The sequence below is a fragment of the Mustela lutreola genome, chromosome 5 (assembly GCF_030435805.1).
Source record: "Mustela lutreola isolate mMusLut2 chromosome 5, mMusLut2.pri, whole genome shotgun sequence".
NCBI classification, from domain to species: domain Eukaryota; kingdom Metazoa; phylum Chordata; class Mammalia; order Carnivora; family Mustelidae; genus Mustela; species Mustela lutreola.
This window is the reverse complement of record NC_081294.1, coordinates 61641186-61658612: the sequence shown is the minus strand read 5'-3', so window position 1 is coordinate 61658612 and position 17427 is coordinate 61641186. Positions and strand designations below refer to the sequence as shown.

Sequence of the window (17427 nt, the reverse complement as noted above, 5' to 3'; positions counted from 1 at the left end):
AAGATTTTATTTATTTATTTGACACAGAGAGAGAGAGATCACAAGTAGGCAGAGAGGCAGTCAGAGAGAGGGGGAAGCAGGTTGCCTGCTGAGCAGAGTCCAATGCGGGGCTGGATCTGAGGACCCTGGGACCAGGACTTGAGCCAAAGGCAGAGGCTTAACCTATTGAGCCACCCAGGCTCCCTCAATTTTCCTGTTATTGACTATGGGTGCTATGGGCTCCCCTTTCTAGCCTCCGAACTCCATTTAGAGATTTCCTTTAATGATCTTCAAAAAACCACCTTGTAGATTTAGGTAAAAGTATACTTGTCCTATAGAGAGTGAACAGTAGCTGGCACAGCTGCCGAGGAGTGAGTCAAACAGCCAGGATCAAGGATGATGGTTTGCAAAGAAAACTTCACTTCCTTCTGTAATGAGCCCAGTTTTAAATTGGGAAGTGAAGACCGAGAAAGCTTTTACTTAATGTGCAAACATATCTTAAGATGCATCATGAAGCACGTGATTAAAAAGTCCCCAAGGAGCTCTTCCTCCCAGCCCTCTCATGCTGGCCGAGTTGTGGATCTTGGTGCGGGAGAGCCCCTGGAAGCAGGAAACGAGCCGGGAAGCCCCGGCCTCCGGGGACTGGCGGCGGCCGCAAGGGGCGCGGCATTTCGTGCACTAGGAGGCAGCACCACGCCGAGGAAACCGCACCGGATCCTCCAGCAGGATGTGCAGCCTGGGACTGGCGGGTGTCTTCGCCCGCCGGGCGTCCCCTACCTGAAAAGTAGGCGCGAGCAAAGCAGTGTAGTGGTGGGGCAGATTCATTGATTAATGCCCTTTAGCTTTTTGGCCTTCGGGGGACAATCACTAGGCGTTCGCGAAAGCCAATTTGCTTCCCCTCTCGCTCCCACAGACCTTAAGAGAGCCGTGCGGCGCGGTTGGCCTCGCAGACCCGGGCCAGTCCCGCCAAGGGATACCCTAAGTTCTCTTAAAGCCCTGCCGTGGCTCGCGGACGCGCGGCGCGCGGGGGACTACAGTTTCCAGAGTGCCCTGCGGCGACGGGCGGAGCCGCGGAGCGCCCGCAGCCAATTAAGGGGTCTCCGGGCGCTGCCGGGGAGCGGCAGGTGGAGCCCGGCCGTGGGTGGGCCCGGGGCCAGGTCCCGGGAACGCGTCCCGGGGCTAGCTGGCTGGGCGGGAGTGCGGCGCTAGCGGGGCGGGTAGCGGGGAGGCGGCCCCGGGGACGCGACCGAGCGGGGGCGGGGACCGTGGCCGCCTGCGCGGTTCCGGGTGCTCCCGCCGCGCGCAGCCCGGGGCGCACTTGACCGGGGTCTGGCTGCGGGGAAGGGCGGGTCTGGGGAGAACCCCCGAGCGCGGCGGCGTCCTCCAGCTCCTCCTCCTCGCGGCCGCGGGAGCCACAGCCCGAACCCGAGCCCGAGCGGGAGCCGGCACCACCTCGCCCCCCGGCTCGCGCGCCCCCAGCCATGGCTTTCGCCAATTTCCGCCGCATCCTGCGCCTGTCTACATTCGAGAAGAGAAAGTCCCGCGAATATGAGCACGTCCGCCGGGACGTGGACCCCAACGAGGTGTGGGAGATCGTGGGCGAGCTGGGCGACGGCGCTTTCGGAAAGGTTTACAAGGTAAGGGCGCTAGGGATGGGTGGTCCTGGGCGCGTGGAGCGGCTCCGGAAGGAAGGGACGCCGGCCGGGTTCAGCCCTGGCCCCGGCTCCGGAGGATGCAGAGGAGCTGCCGGTCTTGAACTCGGGGTCCCGCGCTCCGCCCTGGGGACCCTCACTCAGCCCGGCTGGTCCCTGCGTGGTGGGCGCCCCCTCTGGGCACCGCCGCTGCCCTAGCTCCGTTCCTGAGTACTTCCTGTGCCTCCGGCACCGCACTCGGCGCCGCAGGGGGAGACAAAGGGGGCGCTTATAGGACCTTGGCGTCGGAGAAGACGCAGCCGCCGTAAAACTGATTTTAGGCATACTTTTAAGACAGGCCACACAGATGCTGTGAGAATGCAAAGGAGTGGAGACAGAAACTCGCCGAGTCTGGAAGGGTTGGGATCGGTGGAGTTGGGGACACACCTGAAAATAGGCCAGAGCCAGGAAAACGGGTGGCTCGAGAGTGAGGGGTTAGGCTTGAAAAGGTGGGCTCCGGGCTGGGCGGGAGGAAGGGGGAGGTCAGGGCTCTGGGAATATTGCGCTGCGGGGATCGGATTTGATTGTGTGTGTGTGAGTCACAGCTGGGGAGCTTTCCAGTGTTCAGTCACCTTTCCCTGGAGGAATAAGGGGGCAGAAAGCTTTTGTGGAGGCATGGGTGGGGCAGAGCTGATTAATTCTAGACTCGTTTGCAGCGGGTCATTGTCTGGTTGCTGCTCCTGTGAACCAATGCGGAGTTGCTGAGCGGTGTTCGGGACGCAAACACAGAGGGCTTGACTCCACCCTTTCCCTGATTTACCCCCCCCCCCCGCCCCCCGCCCCCCGCCCCCCGCCCCGGGGAACCTTTACTGAGAGAATCCCCCATGTTGAGCTGCTGTGTAACTCCAGGAGGGATCTTCGCTCCTGAGACATCGGCCCACTCTCCTTGGGGCTCCAGTAGCTTGTCCACCACTGTGACCCCAGGATTGCCGTTTTAGGAGGCTGGGCCACGGTGGGGCGGGGGTGGTGGTGGTGGTGGTGGTGGTTCTCTAGGCCAACGTGGTCAGGACTTGCTCTCCACCTTGAAAGTGGTCTAGAACCTAGTTAGGGAATTGTAGTCCCTGGAGGAGTGGCATTAGCATCACCTGGGAGCTCATTAGGAATGCGGAATGGCTGGTCCCACCCCAGCCCTGCTAAGTTAGAGTCTACATCTTAACAAGATGCTCAGGTGATTGCTAAGCACAGTAACTTTAGAGAAGTACTGCTCCTGTAGGCAGTTTTGAGGCCAACCAGACCCCTGGGGTGCCTGTTTGTTACCTTACCATCTCCCTTCTGGGCCCGCATTTCCTGTTACAGTGGAACGCCCACTGGAGCAGAGGTCCTGGGGTTGGAGAAGCAGGGCTCTGTAATCGCTCACACCTGTGCCTCTTCTTGAGGGCTCTGCAGGTATCTGAGGCATAGTTTCTCTACCCTTCCCAGCGTGGCATCTTGCCTTCTCCAGACACACCCTGTCCTTCCAGATGTGCCCTGACCATCATAAGGGCAGCTGGACCCTTGGTCAGCTTACTACATCTTCCTTTCTCCAGAAGGTTCAGTTGGTGTTCTTAGGGCATATTGTTGTCTTGCACTGATACTTTTTCTCCGATAGGGGCTGGCTTTCCCTGGCAGTCTTGTTCTCTTTCGGTGTATCCTGGCTCCATATGGTTCATCCCCTTCCTCCCTCCCTCCCTTCCTTCCTTCCTTCATTTCATTTGCTTTTGTTTAGAGAGTGAGAGAGCAAGCATGGGAGCATTGGTGTGAGGTGAAGGGGGGGTGGTCACTGTAAGGGGAGTTGGCAGAGGGGAAGGGAGAGAATCTCAAAGAGACTGTGCTGAGTACAGAGCCCAAACAGGGCTGAATCTTGGGACCCAAGATTATGACCTGAGCTGAAACCAAGAGTTGGTCACTGAAAACACCGAGCCACTCAGGCGCCCCTTGTTTTCTTTTAAGCCTAAATGCAGAACTTTACTTTTATGCTGGTAAGATTTCCCCTTGTCAGTTTCGCTTGTCATTTCCGCCTCCCTTAGCCCTGTAAAACTCCTCTGGTATTCTGGAGGTCTCATACAAAGGAGTGCATCTGATTCACAAGTTATCTTGTCCCCTGGTTGTCCAGGCCAAGTGGACCCTTTTTAAGAGAATCTAGTTCCCAATGCTGTGCGTTGGCTGCAGCACAGCTCCCTCCCCATCACCTCGGAACCTGTGATTTTTCTCATAATTAAGACAAGGGAGAGCTAAAGCAAGAGAGCTGTGTGTGATGGCTGATACACCCAGACAATATATCACATCACCTGCCTGGCCTTGGGGTGTGACCCGCTCCTCCAACCCAACCTCATGTTATATGCGAGGATACTGGGGCCCCCAGAGAAGGGACTAGAACCTAAGGCTCTGAGCTTCAGTTACCCACTATGGAAGACCCACCGTGGATTGAAGATCCCTGTCACCCATGCGTCCCCTCTGAAAAGCTGCTTGCTCAGCCTCTTGAAGTTCAAGTTGAATAAGGTAGTGCTTTACTAAAGACTCTTGTCAGTGACCATAACTCCTTTCCACTTCATTGTTCCTTGGCATGGCCACCAGGGCAGCAAAGGCCAGAAGTTCCATCTAGGTTTTATGGCTGGGACCGTAAAATGTTGACACGGTGCCTGGGCAGCTGGCTGGCTGTGAACTGGAGGGGTCATGGCCAGCACCATCTCTTCCCTCTGTTCTCCTGGCAGCCAGCATGGGGACGTCCTTCCCGAGGACTTCCCTGGTGTACGCAGCCTTAGAAATCTCAATTTGTCATGTGCTTGTTAGGACAGGACTCTGACTGCAGATTTCCTGATGAAGGTCTTGCAGAAGCTCAGAGTTGAAACATTAGCAGCCTCGAGTCTGGAGTCCCCTTTCTCCTCTTTCCCTGATGAACCAGTGAACTGTTGGCCTCAGGAGACAAAGAGGAGGATAGGGTTCATTCTGGGTGGCGTCAAGGTCATTCTTACCTAATCCTTATGCCATGCAAATTGATTTCAGAAGAAAATAATTTCTAGCTCATGACTTAATACACAGCAAATGTTACTCTCTCTATATATATATGTAGTTTCAAAATTCTTGTCCTGTATCATTTCAGAATGCTTCTTAAAAATCCTCTTTATTCTGAAGACAAGGTAGAAAGGGGTGGGAGGGTTTGATGTTGAGTGGAACAAAGCTGCCTCTGAGCAGGACGGGCTTTCTGTTAGAGCAGCAGGGCAGGCACTCATGTGCTGAGCACACAGTGAGCTAACATCAAGAGTTGGGTTAGCAGGCTGAGATGATTTTTCTGCCTTTTTTTCTCTCCTTTTTAAAGATTTTATTTTTAAGTAATCTCTACACCCAACATGGGGCTTGAACTCACAATCCTGAGACCAGGAGTCACCTGCCTCACAGACTGAGCCAGCCAGGTGCCCCATTTTTCCGCTTCTTGAAAATTACTTTGGTTTTGATCTTATGTTACCTTTAAGCTGTGAAGAGGTGTATGGTCTTGCAAAATTGGGAGTAAACAAAGAAAATTTTTTTTAGGTAAAGGGAAGAACATCACCCTAAGTCCCATCAATTGCTCTTGACATGTTGTTATATTTCCTTACAGACTTAATCGTTTTTTTACGGTGAAAAAAATGTTTTAATGCAGAGTTGTTATCTCACATACCTACAGTGTTTTATACCATCTTTCATTCCTGAAATGTCTTTTGGTATTATTCTAAATGCTTCTGCATACCTTCTGGGATGGCTCAGTGCTGCCTTGGTCTTAATCTTATTGGATATTCAACTTAAAAAAAATTTATTAGAGACAGTCTGTGGGTGGAAGGAAGGGACGGGGGAGAGGGAGATAGAGAATCTCCAGCCGACTGTGCGCTGAGCTCGGAGCCCCACGCGGGACTCCATTCTACCACCTAAGATCACGGCCCAAGCCAAAGCCGAGTTGGAAGCATAACTGACTAAGCCATTCAAGGTGCCTTTGACTTTTTTCCCCCAACAAGTCACAGTTGATTAAATGCTTATGATTATATTTTTTTATGTGCCAGGCACTGTACTAAGCATTTTACATAATGCAGTCAGTTCAGCCATAATGTAAATAATGCCTTCCCCAAAAGACCTTGATGCTGAACAAAAACCGTAAGAATCACTGTCTTATAAGACACAGTGCTGGGGCGCCTGGGTGGCTCAGTGGGTTAAGCCGCTGCCTTCGGCTCGGGTCATGATCTCAGGGTCCTGGGATCGAGTCTCGCGTCGGGCTCTCTGCTCAGCAGGGAGCCTGCTTCCTTCTCTCTCTCTCTGCCTGCCTCTCAGTGTACTTGTGGTTTCTCTCTGTCAAATAAATAAATAAAATCTTTAAAAAAAAAAAAAAAAAAAGACACAGTGCTGGACGCCTGGGTGGCTCAGTTGGTTGAGCAACTGCCTTCGGCTCAGGTCATGATCCCAGACTTCTAGGATCGAGTCCCGCATCAGGCTCCCAGCTCCTTGGGGAGTCTGCATCTCCCTCTGACCTTCTTCTCTCTCATGCTCTCTCTCACTCATTCTCTCTCAAATACATAAATAAAATCTTAAAAAAAAAAAAAAGACAGTGCTAAGGGCAGAGCACTGAAAAACTGCAGCAGGAGCCCACTTAAAAAAAAAAAAGATAGGAATCTGAAAAAATCGGGGGTGCAGTTGTACACAAGTTTATAGGTAAGAAATACAAGCATATCACACAAACTCCAGCACTGTAGGATGAGAATGTGTTGGCTGCTGTGGCCACGGGGGTGGGACCCGTGGCTGCAGGGGAAGCGTCGGTGGGAGGAGGGTTATCTGAAGTCAGGCACTAAGTGGGACCCCAGACCTGGCCCTGACAGATGTTGGAGGGGCGTGCCTGTGCGTCGTGAGCATATCTTTACCGCTCGGTTCAGCTGGGCGCAGTGTTCTGTGTTCATCTCGTGTTTCTGGTCCCCAAAACTGCACCCAAGCCGGCGGGAATTCAGTGCTTAGATGAAATTGTTCTGTGATGTGTCAGTGGTGTTGGGACAACATTGGCATCTCCAAAGTGAGCCTTAGAGCACAGCTGTGCATTGATGAGCAGGTCTGCTAGTGAAGTTCTTCTTGTGTTTTAAATCCTGTTTTAGGCTCGACGCTCAGAAGGGAATTACTGAATTCCTACAGAAGGACGGAAGACTTTGCTTCTCCGAGGGTGGATTTTTAAAAACAATCGAGAGAAGTTGGTAGGGTCTCCCTTTTGCCCCTTGTTCTGGTCCAGGGCCAATCAGCAAGTCCTCTGGGGCCCTGGGTGGGTCCGCCCTCCTTGGGGGCCTCAGGTGCCCTCCAGCCCAGAGACCCATTGTTAACCTTCACCCTTCAAGTGCCAGTTAGATACCGCCGGTTCAGACAAAGCAGAGGTCCAGTGAGGCAGGAGCCAGCTGTCAGGCCTTCCGTTCCTCCTGGCCCAGGCCCTGCTTTCACCTCCGCTCCTGCCCATAGTTGTAAGGCCTGGGTTTCTGCTTCCTCTGGGGCTGCCCAGGGCTGGGCCTCTGCGCCTCCTCCTCCGGAAAGAGATCTGCCCCCAGGCAGTAACCTTATTTCCGCTCAGCCTGGTGTTTTTAAATAGAAGTCCGTGCTATTGTGAGTGGGTTCCTGGCTTGGTCTTAAACTCCAGTGGCCCGAGCTTCCTGGAGTGTTGCCTACCTCAGAGGGTCCACTTCAGCTGATTTAAAAGTAGGACTGTTTCTAGCGGGCTCCAGAGCAGGCCCTGGCGACGGTAACTCAACAACTACGCAGATCCCCAGCCCTCACTTGCATGCAGGGTCCCCTGGCCTCCCAAGGTTACCCAGACCAGGGGACACTCCCAGGGTTGCCTGCCCCACACCCTGCAGAAAACAGCTGTGCATGGTCACTCCCGGTTCCAGCTGCTGGTCAGGGCAGTAGGATGGGGTGGTTAAGGGAAGGAATTTGGGGCCCAGGAGGATCTGGGTTTCAAGCAGAGCTGGGGACATTGCACTCTGAGCTTCAGGCTCTTATCTGTAAAAGGACAGGATAATCCGGGGGCGAGGAGGGCTAAAGGAGCTGAGGAAGGACCATCCCTTTAGCATCTGATCCCCACTCAGGAAGTGGGCAAGAAAGGAAGATACTTTGTTATTGTTGATGCTTGTGGTATCAAAAAGAGAAGGCCGTGGCTGGTTACTGCTGCTTCCCTGGGGACAAGGAAGAAATAGTGTTTATAGGGGTGCCTGGGAGGCTCAGTTGGTTAAGCGGCTGCCTTTGGCTTGGAGCATGATCGCGGGGTCCTAGGATGGAGCTAAAATCTTCAAAGAAAAGAAATAATGTTTATAGTGAGACCCAACCAGTGTGAGTTTGCATTTCGGTGAGTCACAGATAAAGACAATAGCAGGTGAACTTGTCACACAAAGGAAACTTGGAGCAAATAAGGACATCATGGGATTACCTTCTAAAGCTGAGAGTCCCTGGGCGAGAGGGTGAATGGGTTCCTTTCGTCGAGGGTTAGGATGAGTATTTAGAAAGGGAACCTTGTCACTGTACGTAGAGGCGGGCATAGGGTCGTGCACGCACCTTACAGAAAAACGCCTGTACAGACAGGGTATGTGGTGTTCTGGAGGCTTGTGCCTCTCCTTGGGTGGACATGTTCATATTTGAATGAGGGGAAGGTTAACTGTCCATCACTGCATGGCCTCTCTGTGGTCTGTCTGCATAGGCGTGAGTCAGGGGGTCAGCTCCAGCTGATTGAGGGGGGGTGGGTCATTGTGCTGGCTGTCGTCATTGCTTGAGGGGTGGTTTCGGTTCCCATCACAGGATGCCGTGTCCACCATGTCTTTTGCCGGAGTGAAGAGATCAGCTGGGAGGAAGAGCCTCAGGAAAAAGGAGGGACATAGGTGGGCATGTACAGGCAGCTGAACAGTAAAGGTCTGGTGTTGGGGTCCAGCTGGTGAAGGTAGCTTGTCTCACACTGGGGCTTCCCCACCTTGGTACTGTTGACATTTGGGTGGGAATTCTTTGTGGAGGGGGTGCTGACCCACACATGATACGATGTTAGCAGTATCCTTAGCTTCTAGTCATTAGAAATATCGCCAGTGCTGGTACCTCCTCCCCCTCCCCACTAGCTGTGCCAGCTGATAATGTCTCCGGGCATCGCCACATGTCCCGTGGGGGGCAGACTTGTTCACGCTCAGCACTCTTGCCTCCTGTAAGCGAACTGGCTTGATTCAGTTGGGCAAAGAGGATTAATTCGTGTCTGTGTGACAAGTCCCTGAGTGTGCGGTGAAAGACTCAGGCCTTGCCGCCAGATGGACCAGGGTCCCAATCCTGGCTGTTCCACTTTGCAGCTGTACGAGCTCAGGCGAGTGGCTGGTCTCTGAGCCTGTTCCCTCATGTGTAGGGTGGGGGCTGAGACTAGTGCCTACCCCACATGGAGGGCACAGCATTTGGCTCCCGGGAGGTCCATGTGGCCAGCGTCCTCCTCTGCTGTGGGGTGCACAGGGTGTGGGGAGGAGGAGAGGGTTCTGCCAGGTTGACTGAGCTGTAGCAGGACGCAGGCAGGGCTCGTGAGGAAAGGGGAAGGCTGCCACTAGGCAGGCAGGTGGGGTTCTGATAGCAAACTGGAGAGAAGCCTGGCCTGGGAGAGAGGCCATGTAGTGAGGCCTGAGGTTGCCGGTCAGTGGCCTGGGAGGCTGGAACGGCCTGTGGACTGATTTGTGTGGCTTCCCACGGTGGCTGAACCAAATCTGAAGGTCTGGCTAGCATTATGAACTCATATTTCACATAAAAGCCCCCCTTCCCTCTGGCTACCACCAGTGTATTCTCTGTATTTAGGAGTCTGTTTTTGGTTGGTTGGTTGTTTTGTTTTCTGGATTCCACATATAAATGAAATCACATGGCATTTGTCTTTCTCGGACTGACTTCACTTAGCATGATACCGTTAGGCCCGTCCATGTTGTCTCACGTGGCAGATCTCAGTCTTTTTTATGGCTAATAGTAATACATAACACCGCGTCTTTATCCGTTCATCGATTAGCGGACCTGTGAAGTGCTTCCGTATCTGGGCTGTTGTGAATAACGCTGTGGTAGACATTGGGGTGCAGAGGTCTTTCTGAATGAGTGTTTTTGCTTTCTTTGGGTAAATACCTACTAGTGGAAATACTGGGCTGTGTGATATCACTATTTTTCTCGATTTAAAAAAAATATATTTATTTATTTAGAGAGAGTGCGTGCAGGGTTCGGGGTGGGGGGACAGGGCAGAGGGAGAGGGAGAGAATCTCAAGTGGACTCTCTGCTGAGCATGAAGCCCATCATGGGGCTCGATCTCCGAACCCTGAGGTCATGACCTGAGCCGAAATCAAGAGTTGGACGCTTAACCGACTGAGCCACTCAGGCGCCCTGCTATCTCTGTAATTGTTTGAGGGACCTCCATAATCTTCTCCACAGTGGGCTGCACTGATTTACATTCTCACCAGCAGTGTGCGCCGTGTCCTCACCAACACTTGTTGATTCTTGTGTATTTGATGCAGGACATTCTGACCGGTGTGAGGTGGTATCTCTGTGGTTTTGATTTGCATTTCCCTGATGATGAGTGATGATGAGCATCTTTTCATGTGTCTGTCGGCCACCTGTTTAATAGTTTATTTTATTTAACCTAATATATCCAAAGTATCATTTGCAGCATATAATAATCAGTATAGAATAAACAAACAGATTTTTAAAAAATATTTTTGTGTTTAAGTAATCTCTGTGCCCAATGTGCGGCTTGAACTCACAACCCTGAGATCTGGAGTTGCACGCTCTACTGATAGTGCTGGCCAGGTGCCCTGGAAGAGATATTTAATATTCTTATTCCATACTAAGTCTTTGAAATGGGTTTGTGTTTTGTGTTTATGACACGTCTCGGTCTGGACTAGCCCTGTTTCAGGTGCCCCAGATGACCTGTGGCCACTGTGCTGCCTGGTGCAAATCTGGCCCTGCTGCTTGCCCCCACCTTGGGCCCTCCTCCTGGCCCCCTCTGTACATCTCAGTTGCCTCCTCGAGTCCGGTGGTCAGGGGACTTGGGAGCTGGGCGTGGCTGGAGGGGCTGGCCAGGGCAGGGTCAGATCAAGAATACTTTTTGGGGCCAAGTCAAGAAGACCTTGAATGCCAAGCCAAGGAATTTGGTTGTGATGGTTTTGAGCTCAGCTAATGTCCTGCTTGCCCTGAGTCCCCAGGGCCTGACCAGGTCGGCCTTGTGCGGGGAACTCTTTTTGGAGGGTCACCGGAGTGGGGGAGTGAGGGAATTCCAGAGCCAGTTTTCCTGGCTGCCCAAGGCCAGGGTGGCCACTGATGAGTGAAGGGTAGGACAGCGTGGCCACACCCCAGTGACAACAGCAGGTGGGGGTAGGAGGGAAGGCCAGAGTTGTAGTCAGGCCCCCATCAAAACCAAGGGAGAGGAAGTAACTGATGGAAGGCAACCAACCCAAGAACAAGATTTTGTACGTGGGTGGGAGGCAGGGAAGATTCTAGAGAGATGGTCTCTAGAGGGATGGTCGTGAGGAGGAGGCAAGAAAGCAGAGAGGGTGAGAAGGGAAAGAAAACTCCTCTATTTCCCAGGGATTAGAGATGGCACCGGTACTTGAATGAGTTTCTGGAGTCAAAGTCTGTTTCTGCCTCTTGTGGGTTGTGGGATCCTGCAAAAAATACTTAAGCATGCCCCTGTGTCTTTAGCTACAAAGTGGCACTGGGAATGGGACCACATCATAGGGGGACTGGAGGGTGAAACAACCCTTGGAAACCACTTGGCTCAGGACCTTGGGAAAGCCCAAATAAGCGTTAGCCATTAGAGTGATTAACTGAGCACCTACTGTGTGTCAGGCACTGTGGGTTCCAAGGTGAACAAAATGAGCACGAAGTTGCTCTCACGTGTTCATCATTTATGCTTCTGCTAGCCCCCTGAAAGGCAGAGGCTAGCATCCTCACTCCACACCCGATGAAACAGGCCCAGAGAGGCACACTGGTTGATTTGCTTAGGCTCACACAGCTTTTCCATGGCAAGGCTGGCACTTGACCCTAGAAGTCTCTGGCTAGGAGCCTGTGCTTTTCTCTTGTACACTATGGAGGGAAAGACAAAGCGGGTGAGGAGAGGATGCAGGTCCCTTCAGTGTGGTGTCTCCCTGCGGCCTTGGTGTTTCTACGCCCTCCTTCCTAGGCCTGCCTCAACCTCAGCTGGGTCTGAGCCCCCGAGATGGTGGCAGGAGCCTCTCACACAGAGGAAGTGGTGACGGGTGTAGGCAGGGCTCCGGCTTACAGAGGAAGTGGCAGGGGAAGTGGGTGAGTGTCACGGTGGGGAAGCTGGGTGCTCCTGGCCTCCTGCTGGAGCTCTGGGGGGTGTGGCCCGGCTTGTGCTACAGCATCCTAAGGCTTGGGGTGCTCCTGGGTGCTTCCCCTTTCTCCCTGTCCCGTCTTCCTCCCTCCACTGCACTCACCTTCCTCTTCACTCACTTTTTTCCATCCTCCCCTTTCTTTCTACTTTACCCTTCGCTACATTTTCTTTCTTCCTTTCCCCATAGCTTGCTTGTTTTGTTTTCTTATTAACAGGCAATTACAGAGCCAGAATTCAGGCCCTGAGACTCAAGAGGTTTAACCACATGCTGGTGACTGAAGAGTTAACTCTAGACAGCTTCTGTATGGAAGGTGGGATGGGGCCACTGAGAGGAGTTGAAGGAAGTATATCCCTTTTCTGTCTCAGGACCTTTGCACTAGCTGTTCTCTCTGCCTCCCACTCTTCTACTGCTCTGCACAGCCAGGGCTCCTGCTCATCCTCTGGATCTCAATTCACATGTCCCCTCTCAGAGAGGGCTGCCCTAACCAAGGTGATATCTCTGTGCTGATTTCTTTCAGAGCTCTGGTCACAGACTAGGTTTCTTTCATGTGTCTACTCATTTATTTTCTTTCCTCTCTGAAAGATGTAAGGTCCTATGTTTATGGGTAACATAGTAAATGCTAATGGTAGATGCTTAGTTAATTTCTGCTGAAGGAGTGAACAACGAATGAGTAGATGCCAGCCGTACTTTCCCTCCTCGTGGGCAGGCCCAGCACTGTGATTATGAGCTTAGGCAAGTTATCAGTGCTGAGCTTTCTCCTAGTCTCCCTCCTTACTTGCTGTGTGAACTTGGGAAAGTCATCTCACCTCTGTGAGCCTCAGTATCTTGAGCAGTAACACGAAGGATCAAAATAGTGCTTCCCTGAGAGAACTTGGGAAGATTGAGTCACGGCCAGACCTTCCTATAGTGCTCATAATGGAGGGAAAAGGGGAGGTGGCTGTCATTGTGCTGATGATTCTTTCTGGTGATGGACCAGACTGGCTTCCTGAGGGTGGGCATGCAGAGATCCTGGAGGCCCCTGGTTGACCCCCCCCATGTTTGTCATGCTGCTACTTGCATAGAAGTTGGTGTGATGGGTTCCTGGGGGTGAGCCTGGAGCTTATTTCTCTCTCGCTGTGTTATGACGATGAACATGATTCAGTGATAAAGAGGCTCCAAGTTCACGGTCTCCGTTCCGCACCTGCCCGTGCCCAGTCAGCCGGGGGTGGCTGAGGCCACTGTGGTCGGTGGGAGAGCAGCATTTGTACCCTGAAGGGCACGCCTGCCTTTGCCCTCCTTCCTGGAAAGCTCCAGCCTGTTTTGTCTGGGAGCCCAGGCCCAATTCTTGGCCTCAGAGGCTGTTGCCACCATCAAAGCTGGCTTTGTCACCCTGAGGCAATGACCCCATCAGAGCTGGCCAGCTTCCCTGGTTGGCCTTGAGAGTCCTTATACCTTTTTTGTGTGTCCTGGGCCCTGCGCGTTTTCAAGCCTCCTTCTTAAGTGCCCTCCACCCCACCCCCACTCTGAGGTGACAGGAAACCTCCTGCTGGCTCCTGTTGACCAAGGAGGGGAGACTGGTGCCTGCATCCCAGAACCAGAGCCAGCTGTGTGCCGAGCCTCTGCTCTGCCTGCTCGCCATCCCCTGCGGCCAGCACAGCTCTCCTCAGAAGACCCGAGGAGCGCCCCATGCCCCCCCGCTGGAGCCCCGCCTCTGAGGCTCCGCACTTGGTGGCGCCCTTCCCCTCACAAGACCTGGCTTGCCCGTTGTCTCTACTGTATGACTCAGGGCAGGTGATGTTGCCTCAGTTTCCTCTTCTGCAAGATGGGGATCAGTGGAACGGCCTGTAGCTCTGGGAGGCGTTGCCGTAGAAGACTGTTCTGTGATCCAAAGGGCTGTTTGTGACCTCTAGTGAAATGCTACGACAGTCATTGGCAACAGTGCAGAAGGGTACTTACTGTGCAGTGAAACGCCTGATGGGTGTGTGCAGTTTAATCCCACTTTTATGAAGTCGGGAAGCAGGTACTTGCGGCGAGCGAGAGAACACTGAGCACATGTTTCTGGGGAGCTCACTACGGCCTGCTTGGTTCTAAGCATCTTTCATACCTTAACTTACTGAATGCTCCCCACAGCCTGTGAGGCAGCAACTACCAACATCTTTATTGGACGAAGGTGGAGAGGGAGGCACAGAGAGGTCACATAAGTCCCCTGGTGTCACACAGCTGGGAAGTGTGAAGGCAGGTACAGCCCCGCCTTTGCACGCGGGAGGCGCTCCACAATGCCTCAGGTGTACCTAGTAATGATTCAGTAATCCTGTGAGATACTCGTCGCTCACGGCGATAGGTGTGGTCACCATCCGTCACCAAACGTTATTATGGTATTCCTGATCATGTTCCCTCTAGTGTATTTTTATCTTTGTGACTTTTGTATTTGATAACTGGACGTTTGTACCTCTTTTTTTTTCTTTTTAAAGATTTTATTTATTTATTTGACAGAGAGAGGGGGAGAGCATAAGCAGGGAGGAGGGGCAGGCAGAGGAAGAGGGAGAAGGAGAATCCCCAGGAGCAAGGAACCTGATGTGGGACTTGATCCTAGGACCCTGGGATCATGACCCGAGCCAAAGGCAGACTTTTAACTGACTGAGCCCCCCAGCACCCGAAGTTTGTACTTCATAATCCCCTTTATTTCACATTTCTCCTGCCACTGGCAACCACCAGCTCTCAGTATTTAAGACTCTGTTTGTTTGTTCATTTGTTTGTTTTTTAGATTCCACATTTAAGTGAAATCACAGGGTATTCTTCCTGTTTCCCTCCTGTCACTTAGCAGAATACCTTCTAGGTCCACTCAAGGGATTATGGGTGCTTTGTCTTTGTAATATTATATCTTGAAGACTCTCTTTCATGAGTGTGTGTTGCTTTTATTTTTATTTTTATTTTTTTATTTTTTTATTTATTTTTTTTTTAAAGATTTTATTTATTTATTTGACAGAGAGAAATCACAAGTAGATGGAGAGGCAGGCAGAGAGAGAGAGAGAGGGAAGCAGGCTCCCTGCCGAGCAGAGAGCCCGATGCGGGACTCGATCCCAGGACTCTGAGATCATGACCTGAGCCGAAGGCAGCGGCTTAACCCACTGAGCCACCCAGGCGCCCCTGTGTGTTGCTTTTAAAATAATAAAAGAAAGCATGGAAAGTACTGTTGATTGAAAACATAGAGCCATTTTCACCCCTGAGGTTTGGAACCGCCTGGAAAGTGGGGCTGGTAAGAGCACACGTTCCCCAAGGCTGTGGTCAGGATGGAGAGAGGTGAGCCTTGTACGGTTTGTGGGTGGTGCGGGTCGCAGAGGAGGCGCTGGCTGAAGCTTCTTCCTTCTCTCCCGCCTCTAGGCTGTTGACCCCATGCTGCCCTCCTGCCGTGACTCAGCACCCATTCCTCTCTGGGCCCTCCTCCAGCTAGAGGGAGCTCCGGAGAGGTGGGAGCAGCGGCCCTCTATCACCTTCTCACCTCTCCTTTATCAGCAGTAGGTGGGGTTGGATCCCCATCACTATTGAAGAGCTGAGATCCGAAGGCTCCCACATCCCTGGCCAAGTTGGACAGGTTGCCTGAGTTTTGGGGCAAGGCCATGGCGTGGTATCTTTGGGGCCAATCCTGTTGGGTCTTGGTTTTTTTATTTGCTAGCCCAGAAGGATTTGGAAGGATCAGCATTTCCCTGCTGTGCTGGGATGGCTCGCCAGGCTTCACTTCCCTGAGAGAGAGGGTATTAAATGGCTGGCTTTGGAAGCCACGCCACTCCTCTGCTTTGTGCCTGGCAATCTTTGCCATCCTTAAGTGTCTCTTGTTCTGAAACTTGGCCGTCTTATTTGTTGCAAGCTGAAACTTGGCCCAGCGATTATTGATAGGGAAGTGCTTTCTCTGCACTTGGCAGGACTCATTAACTGTGTATATCCTGCCCAGTCAAAGGCTTTGGCTTCTCCGAGGTAGAGAGGAGAGACCAGCTAGAGATTCGGTAATATAAATATGTTGACAGGAAAATGGACTTCTCATCATTTTCCTTCCTGTCCTTACGTGGAGGGCATCACTTCTTTCTGTTTGCTCACAGATACGCATACCAATCCATCATCCATTATTTTAAAATACCCAGTGTATACTCTGCCTGAACGTAATAATAGCAGATATATTGGTGAACAAGGCAAACGTGCTTTTAGGCTTTTGAAAATAAAAAATACACAGTCCTAAGCGAGGACTAAGAGAGAATGAAGGCCACTGTCCCAGGTCACCCAGCTAGGAAGCGCTGTCAGGACTTGACGCAGGCCCAGCTTTTCCCTCAGAAGCCCCTGAGAGGAAATACTCCAGGGGCTCCCACCCAGTTTCCAGGTGTGCCAGTCCTCCTTCCCCAGCTCTTCCCTCACGATTAACCCACGGTGGCTTCTAAACTTTGTTCCGTGTCTCTGGAATTGTCCACATGGCTGTCAGAAAACGACAGCGTGGTTTCTTGCCTTCCCAAAAGGCGCTTAGCTGGTAAGTAGTGAAGTTGGAATTTGAACCTAAGTCCTGTGCGGTTTCCATTCCATAAATCAGTTCGTGGAAATTTGCCCGTTTCTAGTTTGGACAAAGATGGGGACATGGGTGAGATGCCGTAGGTTAGGCTCCTGTAGAAATAGCTTTCTCAGCTACATTACTGAGGGAAAGAGAGAGTCTGGTATTCGTGGAAGCCAACAACAAGGTAGGCTCAAGTGCTTTTTGGGGGAAAAAGAAGACTTAATGATTGTTTACTGCCTAGGCCTACTTTTCATTACTTGATTCCTCCCTCCTATCTATCTGTTTTCCCATCCACCCATTCATGCTCCTGCTTACTCACTGTCCCATGTGTCCATCTGTCCATCCTTCCACACACCCATCCTTCCATACCTCACTCCCTTCCATCCACCTACCCGTTTACCCATCCACCCACCCTCCCCTGTTCCCATCTACCCACTGGCTATCTCGGGCCAGGTTAGGGTCTGTGGGGTAGACTAAAATGAATCAGACATAGGCTTAACCATTCAGAGCTCAAAGCCAAGTTCGAGAATCTTTGAACACCAATGACTGGGGCACCAGGAGGTCTGTGGAGAAAGGCCTAGTAAGGTGTGAATTAGTAGCTGGGGAGCGAGAGCGCTTCACGGAACAGGCTGTGGTTGAATTAGACTTTGTGGGGTAAGCCCAGTATGGGGAAGGCGCTCCAGGTGGAGGAAAGAGCCGAAGAAAGGCATGAAAGTAGGAGGCAGAAGGGCATGGGCCACAGCAAGGGGTGTGTACGGAATGGAGTGGGATCCTGGAAAAGTAGATGGGCCAAGTCACCAGGGCGCTCCGTGCCTGGCCAGGGTGTCCACACTTTGTGTCAGGCAGCAGGGAGCCGTTGACATTTGTCCAACGAAGGTTTCTGGTTGAAGGCCGTGAGGGGAGAACTGGGGAAGGACGACTGGCACACCTG

At 52.3% G+C, this 17427-nt stretch overlaps 1 protein-coding gene across 1 annotated transcript in view; it reads left to right on the top strand.

Moving 5' to 3' along the window:
- Positions 1 to 1186: 1186 nt before the first annotated feature.
- The window catches only part of STK10 (serine/threonine kinase 10), a 119260-nt gene continuing 103019 nt past the window's right edge, over positions 1187 to 17427 (top strand). The window contains exon 1 of the mRNA XM_059174299.1: positions 1187 to 1616. Within this exon, the coding sequence (XP_059030282.1) occupies positions 1461 to 1616 (156 nt within the window). The 5' untranslated portion in view covers positions 1187 to 1460. The remainder of the gene's footprint in view (positions 1617 to 17427) is intronic.